This window comes from Cetorhinus maximus, chromosome 15 (assembly GCF_964194155.1).
Source record: "Cetorhinus maximus chromosome 15, sCetMax3.hap1.1, whole genome shotgun sequence".
NCBI lineage: Eukaryota > Metazoa > Chordata > Chondrichthyes > Lamniformes > Cetorhinidae > Cetorhinus > Cetorhinus maximus.
This window is the reverse complement of record NC_135893.1, coordinates 95,222,676-95,250,112: the sequence shown is the minus strand read 5'-3', so window position 1 is coordinate 95,250,112 and position 27,437 is coordinate 95,222,676. Positions and strand designations below refer to the sequence as shown.

The following is a 27,437-nucleotide window of genomic DNA, read 5'->3' as shown; positions in this document are numbered from 1 at the left end:
ATCTTATATAAATTCAGCATAACCTCCTTGCTCTTGAACTCTATGCCCCTTTTAATAAAACTCAAGATACTATATGCTTTATCAACTGCTCTCTCCACTTGTCCTGCCACCTTCAGTGATCTATGCACATATACACCCAGGTCTACCTGCTCCTGCATCCCCTTCAAATAGTAAGGGAGTAGAGGAAATTTTACTCTGCATCTTGCTGTGCAATATCCAATGTGCAGATGCTTGATGTGTACACTGTGTGCCCCAAATTCGGAAATGTCCTATTGCTCAGGACTAACATCACTCACTTGAAGAACAAAGTTATGAAATTAATTTATACCAAACATTTTTGAAGTAGAACTATGCTAAGCTGGTGGTATCTGTAGGGGTAAACCATTTCCTCTCCTTAATTGTGTTACTTTAAATGATTTTGGTACAAAAGCATCATTTGAGGAAGTGCTTTTGCAGCCTTAAACTTTACAAGATAGCAAAGGAGATAATTTTAGATGTTGCAACAAAATCTGCTTCTAATTTTTAGAATCTCTCAATTTAACATGCTATGAAATTTTCATGACAAGTCAACAATTCTTCAATTAAAAGAGTCCTCTCTTGCAAAGAACAGCGTGTGCTGTTATAATTAGTGCAGGGAGCTAACTTTTTGTAAGCCATGGCAAGTAAACAAGGCTTATCGAATCATTTCCTGACAAATTTCTTTTTAAAAACCTATTCAACAAAATCCTTCATCATTGAACTGCTCTCTTTTCACATACCAGACACAGAATATACAAAACACTAGCTTTCTTTATATTTTTGTGCTGATAGTAGATTTAAGGAAATGGTTCAAAGCTCCTTGGGTTCCATAGCTCTACTTACTGAAGCATCAATCAAAAAGAATAAATTTAAAATGGCCATTTTTAGGCTACTAGATACTGGTTCAATTCCACTGAGTGAATGGATATATTGGGGATGGTGCACTCCGACAGGATTGTCTGTATTTTTAATTTTTGAGTTCTGAATTATAGTGGCTAGCATGAATACTGGGTCCAAATTTTTGGATTGCCAATCAATATTAGAATAGGAAAAGGTATTCAATTGCATCATCTGTTTCTTTTTTATTAATTCATGGTAGGTGGGTGTTGCTGTCTAGGCCAGCATCTTTTGCCCATTCCTAATTGCCCTTGAGAAGGTGCTGGTGAACTGCTTTCTTGAACCACTGCTGTTCATGTGGTGTAAGTCCACCCAGAGTGCTGTTAGGGAGGGAGTTCCAGGATTTTGACCCAGTGGACAGTGAAGGAACGGCGATATATTTCCAAGTCAGGATGTTGAGTGGCTTGGAGGGGAACTTCCAGGTGTTGTTGTTCCCATGTGTCTGCTGCCCTTGTCCTAGGTGGTAGCGGTCATTGGTTTGGAAGGTACTGTCTAAGAAGCCTTGATGAGCTCCTGGAGTGCATCTTGTTACAAAAAGAAGAGGTAGAAAATTGCAAAGATGCAAAGCAGCGTTGCAGAGTTGAAACTACCGTGGAGCAGAGATTTAGTCATTGGTGATTTCACGGAGAGGTGAAGCTGCAAGAGATACCAGCTGAATGCAACTTGGATTGGAGACTTCATGCAATTAATCATGCAGGAAGTCAAGATCATATCAAAATCGGTTTAGCAAGTATGGCAAACAAACGAAAAAAAATTAGCAAGGGTGCGGGTTACAGCTTGGTTAGCATTTGATCAAAATCAATGATAAATTAACATTTCCTAAATATTTCAAAACAGACAGCAACTTTGTTCACATTTGCCATTTTAAAAAAAAATGGAAGCCTCAGGTGAATCCAGTTGAGCTAACATTGTGCATAAATTTTTTTAAATGTTCATTGTCTAATGAAAATGGACTGGCCTTGCTGGGTGCAGTGAACACTGATGACAATGGTAGGAAGTTGCTGAAACTGTGATTTAACTTTTTCTGGTGGGTGGGGTATAAACAAAAAAAAAATATAGCTTTGTGTAGGACATTTGCCAATATTGCAACTTTTCTACTTGGGTGATCAGACAATTTGTTGTCCACCACATTAACATTTTGTATATGGCATCACACTCGAACTAGGGGTTATACCATCAAATCTTTCTCCAATTTTTTCCAAGGCACTTCCTGTATATTATTGATCAGGTAAGCCAGCTCAAATGGAACACCGTCCTGAAGGCTAGCTTCATATACCCTGTTCGCTTATTGTCCATTGTGTCCTGCTCTAAACAAAGGGAATAAAATATCTTGGCTGGTAAATTTTCTTGCTGCACTACACCCAATTTCTTGTTCAACTAATCCATTTTGATGGGCAAATGTAGAATGTTCTATATTTTATGTCAGCCTCATCAATCCAAATGCACAAGTCCCAGAAGAGGATATTGTCCATCAAGGTTACACAATAAAAAGTTGTAAACTTAAGAATTCCAGTACCAATTAAGCTAAACCTGGAGAAGAAGCCAACAAGACAAGACAAGCTAGTATGCTTTATTTGATAGGTGAGAATGTAGTAATACCCAGCAAAAAGGAACCATACTGCCAATAAGTAGCACTTCAGAAACTGAAGGTGTTGCAGAAGGGTTTGGGGGAAGTCTGCCCAACAATGGCCACATCTTTTGATTGTAGACCACGAATAGACAGTGCCATTTTCAAAATAACATTCCTCAAACGCATTCAACCATAAGCATAAAAACTGTCAGTTACTTGGCCCCTTAAACGCTGCCTTTACTCAAAGCATTATTTCCATGCCTTTAGTTCTCACCTCCTCCATCAGTGGTTGCTTTGCAGCCAATGGGCTAAAGGGGAAAAACAGTAATAGTGCTGGGCCCTTCTTCAGTTCGTTGTTTAGCAGAAGGCTCTTGCTTCCATGCGGTCGCAGCCAATGTATAAAGGTCTCCCGGTTCTCAAAAGCCCAGCTGTAGACATTCACTGCGGTGAAGTTTAAGACCTCGTGAGGAAAGACCTGCAGTAGGAAGACAGACCAAAGATGTTATAGCTCCCGTTTTAACCAAAGTATATAAATCCAATGACCAAAACGTAATAAAAATAAATGGAGAATGCAGTTCCCTGCAGTTCAGAAAGATTGAAATCTATTTATATTGCACTCTTGTTTTGTCTCACCTTTTTGGTCTCTTATGTCACAATCAGGTCTCAAACTGACTTATTCCAATGTACCAACTCTGCTTTTGGAAAAAAAACAAGGCCCAGGCAATCACTCATCCACCAGTCTTTTCAGATTCTCAAGGATAGTATATAATAACTCACTTTGCAAGTAAATCCATGTCCTACCAATTATCACCATGCATTACATATAAACTGCGTTGGAAAGACATGTATTTCCTGGCCTACATGGAAATTACACTATTAAAACAGGCTGTTTGACACAACCAGTCCATATTGCTGTTCATCTTTTGTTACAGTACTCACAATCCTTAGTTCCAACCCTGACTTTGTTATCAAACCGACAAGGGTGGTGTTGTTGTTGTCTGGTGTACTGACCTCTACCTCGCAGAAGCTGAGCGCCAACTGTCAGGCACTTCTTCCTACCTCTCCCTGGACCATGACCCCATCACCGGACATCAAGCCATTTTTCCCAGGGCTGTCACTGACCTCATCTCCTCTGAAGATCTTCCCTCCGCAGCTTCCAACCTCAATCTCCCATCCCCGGGCCGTCCACTTCTACCTCCTTCCCAAAATCCACAAACAGGACTGTCCCGGTAGACCGATCGTGTCAGCCTGTTCCTACCTCATGGAACTCATTTCTTGCTATCTTGACTCCATTCCCTCTCCCCTTATCCAGTCTCTTCCCACTTACATCTGCGATTCCTCTGATGCCCTACGTCATTTCAACAACTTCCAGTTCACTGGCCCTAACCTCTTCACCATAGATGTCCAATCCCTCTACACCTCCATCCCCCACCAGGATGGTCTAAGGGCTCTCCGCTTCCTCCTTAAACAGAGGCTCAAACAATCACCGTCCACCACCACCCTCCTCCGTCTGGCTGAACTTGTTCTGAAATTGAACAATTTCTCCTTCAATTTGACTCACTTCCTCCAAATAAAAGTTGTGGCTATGGGTACCCGCATGGGCCCCTGTTATGCCTGTCTCTTTATGGGGTATGTGAAATATTCCTTGTTCCAGTCCTACTTAGGTCCCCTCCCACAGCTCTTCTTTTGGTACATCGATGACTGTTTTGGTGCAGCTTCACGCTCTCGTCTGGACCTGGAAAAATTTATCAAACTTGCTTCCAATTTCCACCCCTCTATCACCTTCACATAGTCCATCTCTGACACTTCTCTCCCCTTCCTTGACCTCTGTCTCCATTTCTGGTGTTAGACTGTCCATCAATATTCATTACAAGCCCAATGACTCCCACAGCTACCTCGACTACAACTCCTCACACCCTGCTTCCTGTAAGGACTCAATCGCATTCTCTCAGTTCCTTCGCCTCCGTCACATCTGTACCGATGATGCTGCTTTCCAAAACGGCGCTTCTGACAGGTCTTCCTTCTTCCTTAACCGAGGTTTCCCAATCACTGTGGTTGACAGGGCCCTCAAATGCTTCCAATACATCTCCCACGCCTCTGCCCTCACAGCTTCCTCTCCCTCCCAGAACCATAATAAAGTCCCCCTTTTCCTCACTTTTCACCCCACCAGCCTCTGCATTCAAAGGATCATCCTTCGCCAACTCCAGCAAGATGCCACCACCAAACACATCTTCCCCTCAAACCCCCCGTCATCATTCTGTGGGGAACATTCCCTCTGGGACACCCTGGTCCACTCCTCCATCACCCCCAATACCTCATCCCCTTCCCACAGCACCTTCCCATGCAATCACAGAAGGTGCAACACCTGCCCCTTTACCTCCTCACCATCCAAGGGCACAAACACTCCTTTCAGGTGAAGCAGTGCTTCACTTGCACCTCCTTCAATTTGGTCTACTGCATTCACTGCTCCCAATGCGGTCTCCTCTACATTTGGGAGACTAAACACAGACTGAGTGACCACTTTGCTGAACACCTTCGGTGTGTCCGCAAGCATGACCTAGGCCTTCCTGTCGGTTGCCATTTCAACACACCATCCTGCTCTCATGCCCACATGTCCTTCCTTGGCCCGCTGCAATGTTCCAGTAAAGCCCAACGCAAACTGGAGGAACAGCACCTCATCTTCCGACTAGGCACTTTACAGCTTTCTGGATGTAACATTGAGTTCAACAACTTCAGGCCATGAACACTCTTCCTCCATCTCCACCCATTGTTTCAAATTTCATTTTTATTTTTTATCCACTTATTTTTATTAAATTTATTGATTGTTTTATTTCCCTTTTTAATCCCACTTTCGATCCTGTTATCTGTTACTTGTTCCATGTTGTTCTTTTTAGAGTGCTTACCCCTGTTCTGCTATTATCACATTCTTGCCTTTGCAACTATCAGCCTTTTTTTAAGCCCTTACCACTACCATTAATACTCCCTTTGTCCATGACATCTTGGTCAATCTCTCCTTTGCCCCCACCTATCGCTGGCCTTCTATCCAGCTTCACCTGCTCCACCCACCTTAAACAGTACGAATTTCAGAACATTTCTACTTCTTTGTAGTTCTGAAGGGTAATACAGACTCAAAACTTCAACTCTGTTTTTCTCTCCACAGGTGCCATCAGACCTGCTGTGTTTTTATCTCCCAATCCCATGTTCATTGCTCCTCTTTCCTCCAACCATCTATCTAACCTATTCTTAAGTGCTGCCATGATCTCTGCTTCAATCGTTAACTCTGCTACTGCATTTCACGACCTCACAAATGGGTCCGAAATATTTTTTTTTTTTTTAAAAACTCTCAAACAAATACTTCACTCACAACCAGATCACATTCATCTTAGTCTTAACCAATCTTTAAAGTTTTGAAAGAAATACATTACACACCAATTTCAGAGAATTATAGTAATATATTTATAATTGAAAACTGGTTATAAATTAGCTATCACTTACTATGGAAGAGTTGAAATGCCTATGCATATAAATTGTTCCAGGATTGGTTACCGATATCTTTTCGGCCACCTGCTTGCTGGTTATCACACCAAATCGAATTGTTCCTTGATAGTCTGAAATCACAGGTTATGTTCTTTTTAAGCAGATGTCAAAAAATTAATTCCATGACATCCTGGGTTCAGAGCGCTCAAAGTAGTAGAACCATTTTTTTCCACTATGAAATTCCCAGTTACGATGGCTGGTTTAATGAGGAAGCTTTTTTTGCCCCCTGCAAATTCATACACAAGCCTACACCCTGAGAAAGGTACTTAGAAGGAATCAATGAGACATTTTCTTCATACCATCACACAGCTTCCCAGAAATAATCATCAAATTCAATAAAGTTACTTGAGATGGCAATTTCTAAAAACTAATCAAGCAACTCTGTCAGAACAGAAAGTCACTTTTACTCATCTAAACAAAATATGATCTGGTACCATAGCGTCATTTTTAACAAAAATTATTTTAATATAGTGGGGTTTTTTTTAAACGATAAAACTGCAGGCGTGTAGATTTCATTAACTGGCAGTACTTAAACAGAGAACTACTAGCATAACAGCTTGTAAAGACATCAGTGACCTCAGAGTAACTCTATGCTGACATGACATTTTGGACGTTAGAAACAAGCATTCATAAACCATGCAAATCCACTGTAGTTTAATGTTCTACTTAAATTAGAATTCAGGGTGAATGTACATGCTAGTTCTATTGATGCCTATCTGAACTGCACCACTGGCACAATGGAACTGAGCAGATTGACTACATGTGTAGTATTCAAAAGTTTTGAATGTTGTGGAATACAGTACTGCAAATGCTCGCAATGTCAAAAAGCAATACCGGCATGTACAGGCATGTGGGAGTTCAACTTATCTGAAGCCAGAATCAAAATGACAGGGGTATAATAAAATTGTTGACCATACTATTCTCTGCAGTGATTAATTCATGGTGTGTTTAAGGTTATCTTAAGTCGATGCACTTCATAGATGAATGCATATTTTAGTGATCAAGTTCCAAAATTTAAATGCAAAACATGATGGACTTTAGATGTTGTTTCAAAAAAAAAGTGTTCTATTTAACTAAGCAGTGATTTTAATAGTAGGTATTATTTTTCAATTTCCCTCCCTACTTTCCTCAAGGTGAAGAGACCAATAATTATGCCCATTATTTTCACAAGGCTGCAGATGCTACCATAGAAGAAGCTCAAAAGAAACATATGCTTTCCCCATAGATGCCATCACTTCCAAGGTGATTTTTATTTAAAAAAAGGAAGATGGTGTCAAATGATTAACATGAAGCTTCAATGTCATGTCAAAGCATGCTGACGTTCCAACTTCAATCAATGCAATAAATACACAGAAAAACACATTTACTTTTGTGGTCTGACGTAGTTCTGAAGATGGAAAATCTCAGTCATTCCAACATAAAACTGCAAATATTCTTTGCTCCTTTGTAACACATTTAACTTTTCCCACTTAAGCCGTCATATCTTCAACCTTCATTAACTTTATATTCCCCCATTTGTTTCCAATTGTCCCTGCCCACTGCCACACTTCATCCTGAAAGGGGTGAATGAAACCAACTGTGGTCCCGGTGAATGCAATTGCGAAATTAGCTGTTTTTCCAACTTTTCTTCCCCGTTTTCCTGAAGGGGTTAAATTTTGCTTGGGTACCTCACCCAACATTCCGGTTAGCAACATTCGCCATCTAGGCTTGCAAATGAAGACCGAGGAAAACCTGTTCTCACCCTATGTCCATATAAGCATTCTCCAGCAAAAATAAATCACTGAAATGAGAATAGTCAAAAGCACAAATCCATCATCCCACACCAAGGATGACCAGACCAACTGCGTGCACCCAAATTCTACCACAGCAGGACTAGTTAATTTGACACAAACCAGGAATTGAAGCTAAATCTTTTATTAGTTTATATTAGTACTGCGTTGACCAATGCCTATACTCAAGTCAGCAGGAGGGAAGCTGCATGAATCACTTTATGATTTTGAATTAGGGAGTCCAGTATGTGGTAGAAAAAAGTTAATATTTTGACATCCTTGCGCACGGATCTCAACTGGTGCTCGTCACACATCTAAAAAGTACAAGGTGAAATTTCAGCAACTCTTCAATCTTTTTTCTGCTTGTGTGCCAATGAAATGAAACAAAACAGTAATTTCACATGTAAACTGAATATATTGTATTGTCTTAAAAGCAAATGGCAAGAGAAACAGAGCACAATTGCAGTTCAAAGTAAAATTTAAAAAAAAGTCAACAAGCTTTCCCCAGCCCAGTTCTACAGAAAATGGAAGCTATGGTTGATAACAGCAAAACAAAAGTACAGCCCGGGCAAGTCTTATCTATACCAACACACATGGTTAGGAGGAATATTAGATATGCAAAACATTTTACAGACATTAAGCCCCACTGATAACTTACTAAAATGTGAAAGATGCGGAGGAGCAAAGATTAATTTCACTTAGCTGATTAAATGCATCAATCAACATTTGATGCATTACATCAACTTAAAATGTCTTCTATTGATTGCTGTATGGATAACAAAAAAAAATGGACAGCATCAAAAGTCAAATTGATGGGAAACATTTGTTTTGAAGCATTCCTAGCTCTGGGTATGTTTATTAACACACGACAGGGCTATGTTTCTACATATAAAGTGGCTAACAATTGTATTTGAGAACTTTGCATTTTCTGGCACGCATGATGCAGCTAAACAGGTGGGAGAAAGGGAGCATGTTGCAAATATTTCATTTACTACCACAATCCTAAACAATAAAAATTAAAAAAAGGTACAGGTTTTGATATTTTTGCAAAATGCCTATTTATTATAAACAGCAGCTCAATTGACCAAAACAAAAAAAAAAACTTTGCAAGCCTTTCTCTTGCTGATATTGTTACACAAGCATCAGCAGTGCCCTGTGTCCCACAAATTACATTTGTCATATTAGTGTCAGATAAGAAATCTGGTGAGAAGCAACCAATCAAGATTTCCTTTTAAATTGTGAGTACAGTCTATGGAGCTTTTAAAAAAATTCCACAGCGCCAAAAGATATAACAATTTCCTTTTTTCTTGAACTGCCATTTGAGGCATACATAGCAAAATTCATTAGCCTGCATAAATTAATTTGCCACCAAATCCGAAGTCAAAACATTTTGGTTTCAATAGTGAAATCATTCTCAGAATCCTAATACCACTTTGGCTAGTGTTGCAAGGAAGTCTGCTACACATGCTCCAAGCTATAACCAGGTTATGGCCAATCGAAAAACACAGAACTCTGCCAAAGATTGGAACAGGCAGCATCCTTTTACACTTTCAAAGTTGAGAAATGTCTTTTCAACATCCACAACAAAATTCATAACAGCTTTTTAAAAAGGAAGTGCGTAAATATTTGACCAAGATAAACAAAAAAAAAAGGGGTGTAGGAAAGGGCAGCGATTGAGGGAAGAGGCAGCCATAGGTGTTGTGGGCAAATGGCCTCCTTCTGTACAGCAAAATTCTATCCGATCCTCAAATAAATTAGAATGTTATCACCAGAGTTTATATTGCATTATTTACTTCACTTATTTATTTACCAGCACTTAACTAATGAGAAGTCTCACCTTCTTTTAGTGCATGCAATGCAGAGACATAAAGTGTCAGGTAACCTGGAGGCTGTGGTGATGCATTGAACTCGAAATATCCAAGAACACCCGGCTGCGTTGGAAAAATGGGAGAGAGAAAATGAAAAAAGATGGCTCAAGAACTTTGAGAAAGTTCATCAGCACTTTCACCACATGCTCACAAAAAGTATACCCAAAACCCCCGACACCATGCTACTTGTACAACTTCTGTGAAAGTCAAAAGATTCATCCAAAAAGGATGCCAGAACACACGCTGCTAAATAAAGTTTTCTTCATTATTAACACACACCACTCTCTACACAACAATAACTCTTCAGATGGTACTAATATTATATAAACAAAAACTGCTAATAACTCCTGTGTTGTGCCAAAGCATTATTCATTACGAATGCAAATAGGACTTGTTTGCCTTCGGGTGCTAGTTAGAAAGTGTATTTGAATAAAAAAGGGGATGCGGTCATAACACCAACTTACAATTATATAGCCCCCTTTAACCTAGTAAAACATTCCAGCAGTGATCAAACAAAATTTGATAAATTAATTAGAATCGATCATTTCAAAAAAATTACCAGCACGGCAACGATGACACAATTGGCTTCGGTAACATTATATTGTGGAAAGGTTATGCAAAGTTCTTATTCCTATTCATTATCCTGCTGAAAAGCACATGCCTGTGGATATTTGGAGCCCAACTCCTCCCCAGTTAAGCAGAGGGTGACAATCACAAACAAGTCTTCATGCAGACAAAGATCCTGAGCCCCAAAAGGTGACATTTGGCATCTCTCAAGGCAGGTTTCCCTCCAACCACTCAACTCCTAGCTTTCTCAAGCGTGCGCAAACAATCTTGGAAGATTAGCTCCCGTCTTTGAAGCCAGAATCATACTGGGGTAGGCAGAGATTTTAAGACAAGTGGAGCAAAAAGTGATTGAATCACGCTGCAAAGTGCACCAGCTGCACTGAAAATAAGATGATGGCAGGAAGGGGGGAGGGGGCGGTGGTGAAAGGGGGTGGAAAAAGACTACTACTAATAACCTCAGCATTTTTAAAGAAAAAGTCCAGAAAATACATCTTTGTATTTTATCATTCTGGCTACCATAGAGCAAAACCAGCTTTAAAAAAAAAAGTAATAGAACGGACAAGCAGAATACTGATGCTGGAAATCTGCAAGAACAGAAAATGTTAGAACTACTCAGCAGGCAATGGTGGCATCTGTGGAGAGAAAGTGGGTTAGTGATTCAAGCCTGTGACCTTTCACCAGAAGAAGTTCTGATGAAAGGTCACAGGCCTGAAACATTAACTCACTTTCTCCCCACAGATGCTGCCATTACCTGCTGAGTATTTCTAGGAAAAGACCAGACTTCAGCATGAGAAGATATTGATTTATACAGCTCAGAAAGAAAAAAAAAAGGGAGGGTCTAATAAATGCTATTAGTCTCACGATATTAAAAGCAAGAGAAATTAAGTTCCCAACCGATAGAGCCACCCCGGGGCACCAACTCCTCCCCCCACCCCAGTAAAATTTTAAAAAGGTCAGAAATGCTCATTTTTACCTCTGTAATTAGTAACCAGAAAATTGCACTCAGAAAATCACACCACTTTAGAAAAAAGCAGGCATTCTGCCACCTTCTCATTAAAAAAGGAATTTGACCACATACTGTTATAAAAATAATTACAGCTAGCCATCATATTTAACTTGGACCTAAATCCAGTATTTACTTTTATATTACGGCCGGGACACCAACAGAGTGGAACTCATGACCAGACCTCCAACCTCAGATAAGTGCTCTTTTTATGTAACAAGCATGTACCCTGTATATATCGAGCAGCAGCCATTACAGAAATGAAGTTCAAAATCTCTAAGTTACAGCAAGACATCAAACAGCAGCAGGAATTACCTGCAACCCATCTACTAGCTTACTATCAACAAGTAAAAACAGAAAACGCTGGAAACAAATCAGTAGGTCAGGCAGCAACTATGGGGATGTTGGGGAGTACACAGTGAAGCACAGGGAGACAACAACATTTTTTTTCTCCACAGATGCTGCCTGAACTGTTGAACTTTTGCATTATTTGCATTTTTATTTCACATTTACAGCATCAGCAGTACTTTGCTTCTGTTTCAACATGCGAGCCTGATGACTAATTTCCTGAACCAGCTTCTTCTTCTTCCCCTTCGCAACCTCTTTCCACTTTTGTATTTAAATTGGAGCCTATGTCAACACCAGAAGTCAGCCATTAACAGATGGCTATGGAAAGCGGATGACAAGAAATCTGTATTTAGTTCATACTGATTGCTAGGTAAGTAGATTGTGACTGCTTTAAAAAGAGGCTAAAGTCATAGCTGAACTTGACAAAACACAAAAGTACTTACAATAGTATTGCTGAAGAAAAGAGACATGCTGTCAAAGCTTTTCATCTTGCACTCATCAGGGCAAACACAAGAAAACCAAATTTCAAAATGCCAAATGCCCTCTTTTTGAAATTTGGTATTCTTGCGTCTGTCCTGATGAGCACACGACAAATAGCTTCAACAGCAAGTCTCTTTTTTCACCAATACTCAAGGTCTATACTAAGCGACTAATTGCAAGCAATGGTAGGGCAGCTACACAAATTTCACAAAGAAAGGACAAAAGCATCATGATTCCCTTCCTCCTCACCCACCTTTTCATTTTTCTTTGAAAAAAAAGTTTTCCTCTCTCTTCGGTTCCCACTACTGCTTCTCAGCCAACAATGGAGGAGAACAGGCGATCCCCTACTGAATACATCAATTGCACTTTGTAACTGGCAAGTTGAAGTGGGAAGAGGCTGAGAGGAAGGGGGGGGAAAAAAAACCCTCTGTGCAGGATGGCAGAAAAATGTGGGAACAAAAAGAAGAGGCTGAGGGGAGTGGCATAAACAGCACACTGATGAAGCTGTGCAACCAGTTACTGCTTGTGGCAACGCCATGACAATCCCTCCAACAGAAGTCATGTAAGCAGCAGGAAGAGTTCAAGTCCCAGTCTGGGTGGAACGCCATTGCCAGCTGTGAAGTTCTTTATTAGTGGCGCACCCGGCCTCGTGCAGCATGAGCTTGTCCCAATAACACATGCACTAGAAGTAGCCATGATCCAAACTGAACCCAGAGCAGGCAGAGATTACCAATTTATTCAACGCAATATCGCTAGATAGGGCAGGGGGGCTTATTTTTAATAGTCATGCAATATCAACAACAGCATTGTTTTCTTTTGTATCCAAAATCAAAATTAGAATTGCAACATTTTTCCAGATGTGATTAGTGTCAGGGTTAAACGAAATCCCAATAAACAAGGAGGCTGCAGTTATCCAAATGTTTGGTGCAATAGGACGTACCTGCTATCATTTGCAAATACCAATAAATTTGAATGAGTGCTTACTAGAAATCTAGGCTCAGACAGGAATATTAGCAATTTCAATCGCCGCATCTTATGTCCCAGGAGCCATAAAACGCGACGAGCCATTCTAAACTCCATTGACTTTGGCGGGAACGTAAAATCCCGCTGCTGTAAAATTCCACCCAATATCCCTATTTTTTTCTCTTAATTGTGAGTTGCCTACATGGGAATTTGAGGGTCACCATATGCTGTTTAGCTCAATATAGCCATTTATCACAGTAGAAAATTAAAATTCATCACTGCAGTATGTTTTCAAAACATCCTAATGCCAACTCAGTCAAATGATGGTCCATTGGCAAATAGAGGATTCAAAAGAGAATCAGTCAGCAGGCCAGAAGGACTCATTCCTAATCTCTCAGCTCGGAATGTGACCTTCCAAATCATTACCATTATTGGTTTGGAAATGCTTGGAGTTAACTTGTTAACATTACTCAGCTTGATTGCTTTTGAAGGTCAATTATTGGTTTCCAGTCCGACAGAAGATGCACAGGAAGCTTCATTAAATAAGTAATTTGGCAGAGAGGCAAACGGCAGGGATCGGTGGCAGTCAACACAGATCAAATCTGGCATTAATAGCCAGCCTATCACGCGCGCTGTTTTTATTAAATCTAAGTGTTGCTTCAGAGATAAAAGCAAGTTTGGATTTTGTAACTATTACTATGGTGCAAATATGCCACACTGGTCTAATAAAGTCTGAGCTAATGGAGTAGGAAAAAACAGACTAATTAGGAGTAAATTATTGCGGTCTTTCTAACGCCATCCCTAAAAACGTTACCCAACTGAGGCTGTACTTTATAGAAGGACACCTTCTTTCGGGGAAGGAAACTCTAAGGAAAGAGGCAAGATAACAATTGCTAGATTTTAAAAAATACACAATCCACCTAGTTCAACTTCTATCATTTTGGTTGTTGTTTGTTGCAATGCTAAAGGAGTAGCTGACTGATCATGGCAGTCAGTCAATCTTCATCAGTCCACAATGAATCCAAAGACAAAAAGTGAGAAAAAAGGCAAAATGCTGCGGATGCTGGAAATCTGAAACAAAAACAAAAAAAAAAACGCTGGAAAAACTCAGCAGGTCTGACAGCGTCTGTGGAGAGAAAGACAGAGCCAACATTTCGAGTCCGTATGACTCCTCTTCAGCTCTGATGAGGAGTCATACGGACTCGAAACATTGGCTCTGTCTCTCTCTCTCTCCAAAGGTGCTGTCAGGCCCGACGGAGTGAGAAAACTCTCTGTGGGAAGCTTTAACAGTAGATCCAAAGTCACCTGTATCTTTTAAACATGTTCCCCCAAAAATCAATCAAGTACTGCATCTCAAATATTAAAACAATGCTATCCATTTCCGCTGTCGCCCTAAGGAACCTATTTCATAGTTTTCTCACTCACTGAAATGTTTTCCCGCAGATGAAATTTTTACAAAGAAAGGATTAAAGCTTTCTGATCCCGTTCTCCCACCCACCTTTTCATTTCTCTTTTAAAAATGTTTCCTCTCTTTGGTTCCCAGTACTCTTCCTTGTTGTCTAAGCAGCAGAACAGATGACCTCCCTTCAAGTGTTATGAATGATTCTACTTTGCTAGATAAGGTGAAATAGCTAACCATGGTCTATACTGGTACCTTTAGAATCCTAAAAGCAGAAATTTTATCACATTTCAGTCTAAATTTTTCCATTGAAAACATACCCAATTTTTTCAATCACTTCTTAATCCAATTCTTCAAACATTTGCAAATCCTTTCAATAACTAACATCCTTTTTGTGCCACAGCAGCCAGAACCATACACCGTATTCAAAGCATCGTTGCAATGATTCACAAAAGTGGAAAAAGATTACCTCATTATTTTGGCTCAGTTGTGACATTTAACACATTTCAAAGGGTGGTGGAATCAGATTCCATTGCAACTTCATAAAGCACTTGGACATGTATTTAGAGAGAACTGATATACAGGGTTATGGAGGGAAAAAAGCTGACTAAATTGGACAGCTCTTCCACAAGGGCTGAGAAGAGGTACGATAGACTAAATGTGAACTGAAAACGGTCAGCGACCTGAAACATTAACTGTTTCTCTCTTCACGGATACGGCTAGAGCTGCTGAGTACATTCAACATTTTGTTTTTATCTCCGATTTCCAGCATGCACAGTGCTTTGTTGTTGTATTAGGTCAATTGCTCTGGAGGTTTCTGCTTTACGCTATCCCACCTCACTTATCCTGCCATGCAGATGGTCACCACTCCTTCACCGCCACCTCCCCCTCTCTCAGCTCTCTCACCCTCAAAACTGTTGCTGCAAAAGGCCCAGTCCATCACCAATGAGTCTCCCACTCCACTTCAAATGGAGATGCAAAACTCAAATAAAACTCATCTGGGGATATTTTCCAAAAATGCGTTAGTCCAAGTTTGCATTGCCAATTCAAACTCCCAAGCCCTGCAGGAACCGCATATCACTATCCTGTCCCGTGCTGCCATCCTCATGATGGATGCTAAAAAGTGAGTTGAATTTTGTATTCTTTACCTAAATTTCGGTGAATCACTTTGTTGCCTCTCCAGCCAAATTCCAGTTATTAAAGCACTGTTTCCACCTCAGTCTTTTCATGTTTAATTCCTACAAAATTAGGTCACAAGCTAGTTTCAGCTGCTCAAACCAACAACAAAGCAGATTAATTAACACTTGCCAATGAAATGGCATGTAAAAAAAAAAGCACTCACTCTCAGTTACACAAATTTAAAGTCACACATAATACTAGTTCTAAGATACTCTGCCTGAGATTTTAGCAAAATATAAGTGACTATGACATTTCACACACCCACAGTGTAGCCTGCTTTTGTCACCAAGGTTTCAGAGTAATACCAGAACAAGCAGGTGACATTTTCCAAACTCAACGGAAGTGAAATGCCAAGTTACAGATTTTTCTTTTTTTAATAAACCGTATAATATCTGGGGAATTCCCCGACAGCAGTCGCAGCGGTAAGATTAAATGTAACGTATGAAAAGAACCAAACAGAAGATGGTCAATACTGTGTAATGCTGAACAATACATTCCCAGAAAATTATAATTGTGGGTTAGATGTTCTCCAGATTCTAACTTTCTTCTAAGAAGTACTCACATATGGAGCAATCCATTTTCCTAAATTTCAAACAACATTACTTCAGCCAATCTTACTCTAACCTAGATACCCTTGATATCTTCCTCAATTTATATCTCTGCCATTGACAGAAGCTCTGGGTACTGGAGCACAGTTGCCCCCGCAGGTGCTGGTGAAAATAGTCTTTGGATGGCCCTCAAAGCCTTTGGATAAAAAGGCAAAAAGGTGATGTCCACGTCCGCAGGGAAAATGATTAAGAACTGGTTTTTACATTTTTATTTTAAATTCAGATTCTGGAACCCAGCAATCAAATAAGTCTCTTGGCATTTATGCTGTTAAATCCACTTTCCATAAAAATTGGTAACTGGGTTTACTGCAGACTATGCAAAATTGATTTAATAGTGGAAAAAAAAGTGGGCTCCCAGAAAGAAAACCAATATAAAAGCAGGTAAACACTCCCAGAGGAGGTAATAGCACCTAAAAGAATGCTGTTAGGGACAACAGCCAGTGGTAGCCTAGGTAAAAACCAAGGTTTTCATAGCTTGGGTCCATTTTCTCTATGATCTGATCCTTAATTTCATAGAGAAAATCTTCCTCGATAATAAGGCTACAGGACACAAGTGTCCCCTGTCCTGCTATCTTCTGGAGTTTAACTTCAGTTCCGCCTGGTCGGAAAGCTCATTATCCCACCAGCAACATTTTTCAGACTATTAAGACTGACATAAAAAAACAAAAACAGAATTACCTGGAAAAACTCAGCAGGTCTGGCAGCATCAGTGGAGAAGAAAACAGTTGACTTTTCGAGTCCTCATGACCCTTCGGCAGAACTGAAGTATAGTTAGGAGAGAGGTGAAATATAAGCTGATCTAAGGTTGGGGGCGGGGGGAAGAGAGAAGTTGAGGGTGGGGTGGTTGTAGGGATAAGCAAGCAGTGATAGGAGCAGATAATCAAAAGATGTCACAGACAAAAGGATCAAAGAGGTGTTGAAGGTGGTGATATTATCTAAGAAAAGTGCTAATTAAGAATGGATGGCAGGATACTCAAGGTACAGCTCTAGTGGGGGTGGGGTGGAAAGACTAACAAAGTGTTAGTTGTAGATTTAAAAATAATGGAAATAGGTGGGAAAAGAAGAATCTATATAAATTATTGGAAAAAACAAAAGGGAGGGGGAAGAAACGGGGTGGGGATGGGGGGAGGGGGAGTTTAAGATCTAAAGTTGTTGAATTCAATATTCAGCCCAGAAGGCTGTAAAGTGCCTAGTCGGAAGATGAGGTGCTGTTCCTCCAGTTTGCGTTGGGCTTCACTGGAACAATGCAGCAAGCCAAGGACAGACATGTGGGCAAGAGAACAGGGTGGAGTGTTAAAATGGCAAGCGACAGGGAGGTTTGGAGACCCAAACCGCTGGGACGGTCTCCACCTGAACCGATCTGGGACCAGTGGGGGGGTGGGGGGAGGGTAAAACTCCAAGAAGTATGACTAATGGGAAACGAAGCAGCAGGTTAGCGTGTGTGTGTGTGTGTGTGTGTGTGTGTGTGTGTGGGGGGGGGGGGGGGGGTGGATTCAACTTCATGGAAAATTATGAAAAAAACTGAAAAGAAAGGAGAGCCCAGGAGAGGCTATTAAAAGTCCCCAGAACACAAAATAGGACAGAGTGTTTGGAAAGGGCTACGAATCTAACTTCAAGCACATCAGATACAGGGACGACAATGAGAAAGGGGACGGAAAATACAGGACTGAAGGTGTTGGATCTGAATGCACGCAGTATACGAAATAAGGTAAACGAGCTTGTGGCGCAGATTGAAATTGGCAGGTATGATGTGGTGGGCATCACGGAGACATGGCTGCAAGGGGATCAGGACTGGGAGCTAAATATACAAGGGTATACATCCTACCGAAAGGATAGGCAGGTTGGCAGAGGGGGTGGGGTTGCTTTGTTAGTAAGAAATGAAGTTAAATCGATAGCAAGAAATGAAGTAGGGTCAGATGATGTAGAATCTGTGTGGGTAGGAGTTGAGGAACTGCAAAGGTAAAAAAACCATAATGGGAGTGATGTACACGCCTCCGAACAGTAGTCAGGATGTGGGGCACAAGATACACCAGGAGATAGAAAAGGTGTGTAAGAAAGGCAAGGTTACAGCGATCATGGGGGATTTCAATATGCAGGTAGACTGGGAAAATCAGGTTGGTAGTGGATCCCAAGAAAAGGAATTTGTGGAATGTCTACGAGATGGCTTTTTGGAGCAGCTTGTGGTGGAGCCCACTAGGGAACAGGCAATTCTAGATTTAATGATGTGTAATGAGGCAGATTTGATAAGGGAGCTTAAGGTGAAGGAACCCTTAGGAGGAAGTGACCATAATATGATAGAATTTACACTGCAATTTGAGAGGAAAAAGCTGGAATCAGATGTAACAATATTACAGTTGAATAAAGGCAACTACAGAGGCATGAGGGAGGAGCTGGCCAGAATTGACTGGGAGATGAGCCTAGCAGGAAAGATAGTGGAATAGCAATGGCAGGAGTTTCTGGGAGTAATTTGGGAAACACAGCAAAAATTCATCCCTAGGAAGAAGAAGCATACTAAAGGGAGGACGAGGCAACCATGGCTGACAAGGGAAGTCAGGGACAGCATAAAAGCTAAAGAGAAAGCATACAATGCGGCGAAGAGCAGTGGGAAAACAGGGGATTGGGAAGCCTACAAAGACCAACAGAGGACAACTAAAAAAGAAATAAGGAGGGAGAAGATTAAATATGAGGGTAAACTAGCCAGTAATATAAAGAAGATTGCAAGAGTTTTTTTAGATATATAAAGGGTAAGAGAGAGGCAAAAGTGGACATTGGGCCGCTGGAAAATGACACTGGAGTAGTAGTGGGGAACAAAGAACTGGCGGAGGAACTGAATAGGTACTTTGCGTCAGTCTTCACAGTGGAAGACACGAGTAACATCCCCAAAGTTCAAGAGAGTCAGGGGGCAGAGGTGAGTATGGTGGCCATTACCAAGGAGAAGGTGCTAGGAAAACTGAAAGGTCTGAAGTGGATAAATCACCTGGACCAGATGGATTACACCCCAGAGTTCTGAAGGAGATAGCTGAAGAGATAGTGGAGTTGTTAGTGGTGATCTTTCAGGAATCACTCGAGTCAGGGAGGGTCCCAGAGGACTGGAAAATCGCTAATGTAACCCCCCTGTTTAAGAAGGGAGTGAGGCAAAAGACGGGAAATTACAGGCCGATTAGCCTGACCTCGGTCGTTGGTAAGATTTTAGAGTCCATTATTAAGGATGAGATTTCAGAATACTTGGAAGTGCATGGTAAAATCAGGCAAAGTCAGCATGGTTTCATCAAGGGGAGGTCATGCCTGACAAATCTGTTAGAATTCTTTGAGGAGGTAACGAGTAGGTTAGACAAAGGAGAGCCAATGGATGTTATCTACTTGGACTTCCAGAAGGCCTTTGACAAGGTGCCACACAGGAGGCTGCTCAGTAAGATAAAAGCCGATGGTGTTAGAGGCAAGGTACTAGCACGGATAGAAGATTGGCTGTCTGGCAGGAGGCAGAGAGTAGGGATAAGGGGGTCCTTCTCAGGATGGTGGCCGGTGACTAGTGAAGTTCCGCAGGGGTCAGTGTTGGGACCACAACTTTTCACTTTATACATTAATGATCTAGATGAAGGAACTGAGGGCATTCCAGCTAAGTTTGCAGATGATACAAAGATAGGTGGAGAGACAGGTAGTATTGAGGAGGTGGGGAGGCTGCAGAAGGATTTGGACAGGTTAGGAAAATAGGCAAAGAAGTGGCAGATGGAATACAATGTGGGGGAGTGTGAGGTCATGCACTTTGGTAGGAAGAATAGAGGCATAGACTATTTTCTAAATGGGGAGAGAATTCAGAAATCTGGAGTGCAACGGGACTTGGGAGTCCTAGTCCAGGATTCTCTTAAGGTTAACTTGCAGATTGAGTCAGTAGTTAGGAAGCCAAATGCAATGTTGGCATTTATTTCGAGAGGACTAGAATATAAAAGCAGGGATGTGCTGCTGAAGCTTTATAAGGCTCTGGTCAGACCACATTTAGAATATTGTGAGCAATTTTAGGCCCCGTATCTCAGGAAGGATGTGCTGGCCCTGGAGAGGGTCCAGAGGAGGTTCACGAGAATGATCCCAGGAACGAAAGGCTTAACATATGAGGAATGTTTGAGGACTCTGGGTCTATACTCGCTGGAGTTTAGAAGGATATGGGGGGATCCGATTGAAACTTACAGAATACTGAAAGGCCTGGATAGAGCGGACGTGGGGAAGATGAGTTGGAGAGACTAGGACCCGAGGGCACAGCCTCAGAGTAAAGGGAAGACCTTTTAGAACAGAGATGAGGAGAAACTTCTTTAGCCAGAGTGGTGAATCTATGGAATTCATTGCCACAGAAGGCTGTGGAGGCCAGGTCATTGAGTGTATTTAAGACCGAGACAGATGGGTTCTTGATTGGTAAGGGGATCAAAGGTTACGCGGAGAAGGCAGGAGAATGAGGTTGAGAAACTTATCAGCCATAATTGAATGGCGGAGCAGACTCGATGGGCCGAATAGCCTAATTTCTGCTCCTATGTCTTACGGTCTTATGGCCCATTGAGACCATGCTGGCTCACTGTGGAGCAATCCAGTCAGTCCCATTCCAAAGCTCTATCCTCCTAGCTCTGCAAGCTTATTTCCCCCAAGTGCTCATCTAATTTTTTTTTTGTTGAAACCATTGATTGTCTCCACTTCCACCAACCTCACCAGCAGCAAGTTCCAGGACATTTACCACTTGTTGCATTAAGTTCTTCCTCAAATCCCCCCTGTATCTCTAGCCCAAAACCTCAAATCTGTGTCCCCTTAGTCCTCGTGCGATCAGCTAATAGGAACAGCTTTCCTTAGTTTACCTTATTCAAACCTGTCAATCTTGTACACATTTATCAAATTTCGCTTCAATCTCCTTTACTCCATGGAGAACCACCCCAGCTTCTCCAACCCAACCCTGCAGCTCAAACCCCTCAATTCTGGAACCATTCTGGTCAATCTCCTCTGCACCCTCTGAAGGGCCCCTACATCCTTTCTAAAATGTGGTGACATAATGCTTTTGTTGTGGCCTAACCAGAGCTTTATAAAAGGTTCAGCAAACCTTCTTTGCTTTTGTATGCATTGCTTCTATTAAGAAGTCCAAGATCCCCTTGTTTTGCCAATTGCTCTCAATACAACATGCCATATTCAAAACAAAAACAGAATTACCTGGAAAAACTCAGCAGGTCTGGCAGCATCGGCGGAGAAGAACAAAGTTGACGTTTCGAGTCCTTACGACCCTTCAACAGAACTAAGTAAAAATAGGAGAGGGGTGAAATATAAGCTGGTTTAAGGTGGGGGGGGTGGGGGGAGAGAAGTGGGGGGGGGGGGGTTGTGGTTGTAGGGACAAGCAAGCAGTGATAGGAGCAGATAATCAAAAGATGTCACAGACAAAAGAACAAAGAGGTGTTGAAGGTGGTGATATTATCTAAACGAATGTGCTAATTAAGAATGGATAGCAGGACAAGCAAGGTACAGATAGCTCTAGTGGGGGTAAGGTGAAATAAGACTAACAAGGGTATAAAAGGTATAGATTTAAAAATAATGGAAATAGGTGGGAAAAGAAAAATCTATATAAATTATTGGAAAAAACAAAAGGGAGGGGGAAGAAACAGAAAGGGAGTGGGGATGGAGGAGGGAGTTCAGGATCTAAAGTTGTTTAACTCAATATTCAGCCCGGAAGGCTGTAAAGTGCCTAGTCGGAAGATGAGGTGCTGTTCCTCCAGTTTGCGTTGAGCTTCACTGGAACAATGCAGCAAGCCAAGGACAGACATGTGGGCAAGAGATCAGGGTGGAGTGTTAAAATGGCAAGCGACAGGGAGGTCTGGGTCATTCTAGTGGACAGACCGAAGGTGTTCTGCAAAGTGGTCGCCCAGTCTGCATTTGGTCTCTCCAATGTAGAGGAGACCGCATTGGGAGCAACGAATGCAGTGGACTAAGTTGGAGGAAATGCAAGTGAAATGCTGCTTCACTTGAAAGGATTGTTTGGGCCCTTGGACGGTGAGGAGAGAGGAAGTGAAGGGGCAGGTGTTGCATATTTTGCGTATGCATGGGGAGGTGCCGTAGGTGGGGGTTGAGGAGTAGGGGGTGATGGAGGAGTGGACCAGGGTGTCACGGAGGGAACAATCCCTACGGAATGCCGTCAGGGGGGGTGAAGGGAAGATGTGTTTGGTGGTGGCATCATGATGGAGTTGGCGGAGGATGATCTTTTGAATGCGAAGGCTGGTGGGGTGATAAGTGAGGACAAGGGGGACCCTATCATGTTTCTGGGAGGGAGGAGAAGGCGTGAGGGTGGATGCGCGGGAGATGGGCCGGACACGGTTGAGGGCCCTGTCAACGACCGTGGGTGGAAAACCTCGGCTAAGGAAGAAGGAGGACATGTCAGAGGAACTGTTTTTGAAGGTAGCATCATCAGAACAGATGCGACGGAGGCAATATATTCAAAGATCTATGCACATGAACACCCAAGGTCTCTCTGTTTAAGTCACTAATGGACACCAAATCCAAATCTTATTTTTCAGGCTTCAAATCAAGTAATTTTATCAATGAGCTTATGATGAACATTTCATTCAGAAAAAAACAGCTCCAATATAACTACACAAGTTGATAGCTTGAAAAGTTCAGTTTTACCTTGGCACCGTGTTAATGTTTTGATGATTGACCTCCCCCTTGTGGTCAACAGGGAAATTTATAGAGTCAAAACTGCATCAGTGACTGTTCCGACACAATTCTAAATTATGCATACACTTTGACGATTATGTGCACACTTAAGTACCAGTTTTACAGATTGATATCTAGGTCTACAAAATTAAAAAAATCCATTCAGCAATACGTTAGATACAGGGTCCCTTCAACATAAAATACCATTAGAAAATTGTCCATAATTACAGCCTGTTATATTATCCTATCACGTCCATTATAACCTGGAATATGCAGAGGAACCCAAAAACTCAAAGTCTAATTAACGTTCATTCAGTCCTTTGAGGGTTCGAAAAGAAAAATCCCACATTCGTGCTACAAACTGAAAAGACAATTGTAAAAAGAACCCGAGAGAAAGTCATTGAATTGCTACAAGTAGTGGAGGTGAACCAGGTATGTAGAAAAGAACACTTGACGTTTTCAAAATTACATGCTGAATGAGATAAAGACGGTGAATACCTAGTATACAGCATGCAAGAAAGAACTCTAATAATATAGTAACTCATAACACCTCCAGGACAAAATCGCTTCACATCTAGGTGAGTTACATCGTTGTTGTTATGCACACAAATGTGCCAATTTTTGGACACCATGATTCTACAAACAGCCAGCCAGGTAAATAACCAATTAAATTGTTTTTTTATGCTGGCGCTGAATGAGGGAGGATTGTTAGCCAAGATATCAGAAGAACGAACACCACCACACCCCCTTCTTCAAATAGCCATAGAATCCTTTATACCCATCTGAGCTATCAGACAGACAGAGGTTTAGGTTAGAAATTCTCACCCGAAAGACACCCACCTCAGACAATGCAACAGTGATCATGACAGGAATGAAATGTCAGCATGAATTGTCCAAGGCTTAAGTCAAGGCCTTGTCTGCCCCCTCAGATGGTCTTTAAAAAAATTCCAGAGCACTATTTCAAAGAACTAGATAGGACGTTAGCCTGGTGTCTTGACCAACACACACACACACACAAAAAAAAAATCAACTGTTCTGGTCATTTTATTTCATTATTGTTTGTGGAATTTTGAGGTGCGCTCTCACATTACAACACTAACTACACTTCAAAATACCTCACTGCTTATAAAACAGGCATCCTGAGGTTGTGAAAGGTGCTGCGATAAATGTCAGGTTCTTTATTTTAAAAGCACACAGATCATAAGTGTCAAATTTCAAACAAATTACACAAAGTGGTTCTCGCAGAGTGGAAACATCCACTTAGAGAGCAGTCATTAATACTTTTGAGAGGTACAGTATTCTGTGGTCTCCAGAGAGAAAATCTGACACTATTGCTGCAGGATGAAATTACACAAGCGCAAAATGGTTATTTTTTTTCCTCCCTTTAAATTTTTGGCTCTGGAAGAATTCAGGACAAACATTCATGGAAAGCTGTTCTTCTGTTTATAAAAAATCACAAATCTTGTCTTGTGTACAATTTTCCCCTTAAGTAATCTTAACTTATTTCTAATATCCACAATTATTCCACTCTCAGTTATGGTAAAACAGGATAGCACCATGGTGGAATGCGTTTGGTACGAAAATTTAAAAAGGATGCAGAATATGACAATAAAAGAAGGTACTAAAAAAAATGCCTATCTTGGCCAGGAAGGTAGGGTGTGTGGGGAAGGGGGCAACTTATGGCACCCAGTCATATCACTTAGGGGACTGCAAAAAAGTGAATTTGTTTTTTGAAGTGTATTCACTGTGGTTCTGTCCCTTATTTTTTATGGGGTGTGGGCATCACTGGCAAGGCCAGTATTTGTTACCCAACCCTGATTGCCCTTGAACAGAGGGTCAACCACATGGCTGTGGGTCTGGAGTCACATGTAGGCCAAACCAGGTAAGGATCGCAGACATTAGTCAACATTACTGGACCAGATAGGTTTTTACAACCATCGATGATGGTGACCATGATTACTGATACTAGCTTTATATTCCAGTCATGGTGGGATTTGATCCCACATCCCCAGAGCATTAGACCGGGTCTCTGGATTACTAATCCTGTGACATTACCACTGCGCCACCATCTCCTGCTAGGTGTAGGCGACTGATTCATCCACTGACAATGGTGTTCGAGGAAAACCGTTGGCTTGAACACCAGGAAAATGCTGCACTTTAAATCATGCCTGGGGTCTACACTTCCACTTGATTCAACATTTCCAACAATACAACATTCCTTCAGTATTGCACTCGAGTGTCAGATTAAGAAATCTACACAGCCAAGAGGCGTGTATACAGAAGCTACTTCACTTATTGATATCTTATCACCAAAAATGAACATGCAACCAGGTTTCCTCCCTTGCCCAAATAAAAATAAAGTACCTACCTCATAATGTGATAGAAAGTCCAGCAAGACAGAATGAGTTGCGATGTACTGAAGTGGACTCATGACTCGTCGAATGAAATTATGAATGTAAGCAGCTGTAAGAGGGCCTTTGTATTCAATAGGGCCAAACCTAACAAGACAAAAAGAATCTCCATGAAGTGTGATTATCTTGGGAGTTCTTACATCCATCCTCACTGGAGAATTTAACATTAATGCAACATAAGCAGGGACAGGTAACTTTCTTACATACTGTCCAGGCTAACAGACATAGCAGCCCTAAAACACAGTACTAAAATTTACATGCCCAGATGAGACAAATCGCAAGAAGTTATCAGCAACAGCAAACTTGCGGGTCACTTGTTTTGAGAGAGGATTTTTTTCTGGGAAACCCTTAAATGAATGCTTGTACATCATCTAAAATGAATCAAGTTTCCTCATTAAAAATGTGCCTTTTGGCAGGGGTTGGGGGGGGGGGGGGGGGGGCGGCGGCGGAGAAAGAGTATGATATAGTGCTCAAGTTGAAAAGATGTTAATACTAAATGGATTCGGAAACATCCCATTGCTATCAGGCAGTAGTATGGATGTACCATAAAGATCCTTTCGGACCGCCATAACATGCCTTAGATATTGAACTCGAGCACCTCCTATTGTACCAATGACCTTTGCCAACACCAACCATCCTTATGGTGCTTCAATAGACTTGCCAGCTTAATCCTCTCCAACTGGTTTGAAACACGGTTTTTGATTTTGGTTGAGACCCTTACATCCGAGAGGCGCAATTAACCCAAAACCACCACCTATATTTAAATCTAAAGATTGCGTCTAAATTTCATGTTCCATCCTGACTCCTTGAAATGTTAAGGACGCAATTTGTTAACCTAAACATTTTGTAACCTTCTTGAGCTACAGTGCTTTTAAGATAAAAATCCAAATTAGATCCCCTTCTGGTCTATCGGCACTTTAGTAATTTTTCCTCTTGGGAATTCAAGAGATTACTCATAACAGGTCACAAAAAAGATTTTAATTTGTTGGCCAAGCTGTTGTTCAAATATTGCAGCAGCGGGGACAAAACCATAAAACAGGCCGTCTGTAATATTATTACAGGCGCTGACATTTTACACATTGCTCAAATAACCATAAGCTGATGGTAACATTTTTAGTGCGTTTAATTTTTCAACTGATGGCTTCTGGATTGAAGCAGCTGTGCAAAGATACACACAATTAAAAAAATCTTACGACTCCCAAAAAAGGGACCAGCACTGCTGGCTTCCCAGCTGAGTACCATGCAGTTTTCATTACCAGTGTGTATAAAAATTGTCACCCTCAAATGCCCTTTCCAAATCGACTTGAAAACTGTGAAATTTACTACAGAATATGCAGACAGGCAAGTACTTGCCAAGAGAACAGTCACCCGAAATTTAGCCATTTGCTCAAGTGCCAGGTAAAGCAGGCAATACAGGGTTATACTTGGTAAAGCAATATCCTTACATTATGTCCATTCAACTACGTTGGGGCTCAGTATTTAGTCTCTATCAGCCAGTTTCTCTCTTCCACCATATGCAAGACCACGAGAAACTATGCTTGTGTGCACAGTTATGTGCTCCCCAGGAAATTATCCTTGGGATTCCTCAGTTATTTCAAGTGCTTTGGAGTTTTTTTAGCACCCAAGAAAAGTCCCTTGGTTTTGAGTAGAACAAGAGCTAGCTAGTGCTAGGAGGCTAAAGCTAAATGAAAGTAAATTCTATTGCAGCAACCAGCTTTGGAAGGGACTGCAAGTTAAAACATTTCATTTGAATTGCAAGTCAGAGGTTCCCCCTGGTCTGGTTCAGCTGGTCAAGTCAAGCGAGTAGGAAAGATGGCCAGCATCATGTTCAGTGCTGATGCCATCACCAGCTATTCAAACTTATACAGGAATAAGAGCCACTTGGATATGTTACTGGCGCAAGTGGATCTATGTCCCAGGGAAATAAGAGAAAGAGGGAAGAAAGTTGGTTGAAAAAAAACTGTAAAGGTCTGGCGCCATCTTTCGGATAAGACGTTAAATCAAAGCCCCATTAGCCCCCTCAAGTGGCCTGAAAAGATCCCATGACACCATTTGAAAGAAAACCACTGGATCTATCCCGGTGTCCTGGCCAATATTTAACTCTTAATTAACATCACAAAAACATTATCAGGAGCTTGCTGTGAGCAA

General features: G+C 41.4%; 1 protein-coding gene and 1 long non-coding RNA gene across 5 annotated transcripts in view; both read right to left on the bottom strand.

Moving 5' to 3' along the window:
* Positions 1–27,437, bottom strand: part of LOC144691260 (uncharacterized) — a 122,605-nt gene that overhangs the window by 64,310 nt on the left and 30,858 nt on the right. The window lies entirely within an intron of this gene.
* Positions 1–27,437, bottom strand: part of txndc11 (thioredoxin domain containing 11) — an 82,176-nt gene that overhangs the window by 30,311 nt on the left and 24,428 nt on the right. For 3 of the 4 annotated variants that reach the window (XM_078559015.1, XM_078559016.1, XM_078559014.1), the window contains 4 exons: positions 25,247–25,376; positions 9,629–9,722; positions 5,981–6,093; positions 2,760–2,960 (listed from right to left, as the gene is read on the bottom strand). In XM_078559015.1, coding sequence (XP_078415141.1) covers positions 2,760–2,960; positions 5,981–6,093; positions 9,629–9,722; positions 25,247–25,376 — 538 coding nt within the window. Of the gene's footprint in view, positions 1–2,759; positions 2,961–5,980; positions 6,094–9,628; positions 9,723–10,320; positions 10,589–25,246; positions 25,377–27,437 lie in introns of those variants that run through there. The other variant, XM_078559017.1, reaches the window with a different exon arrangement.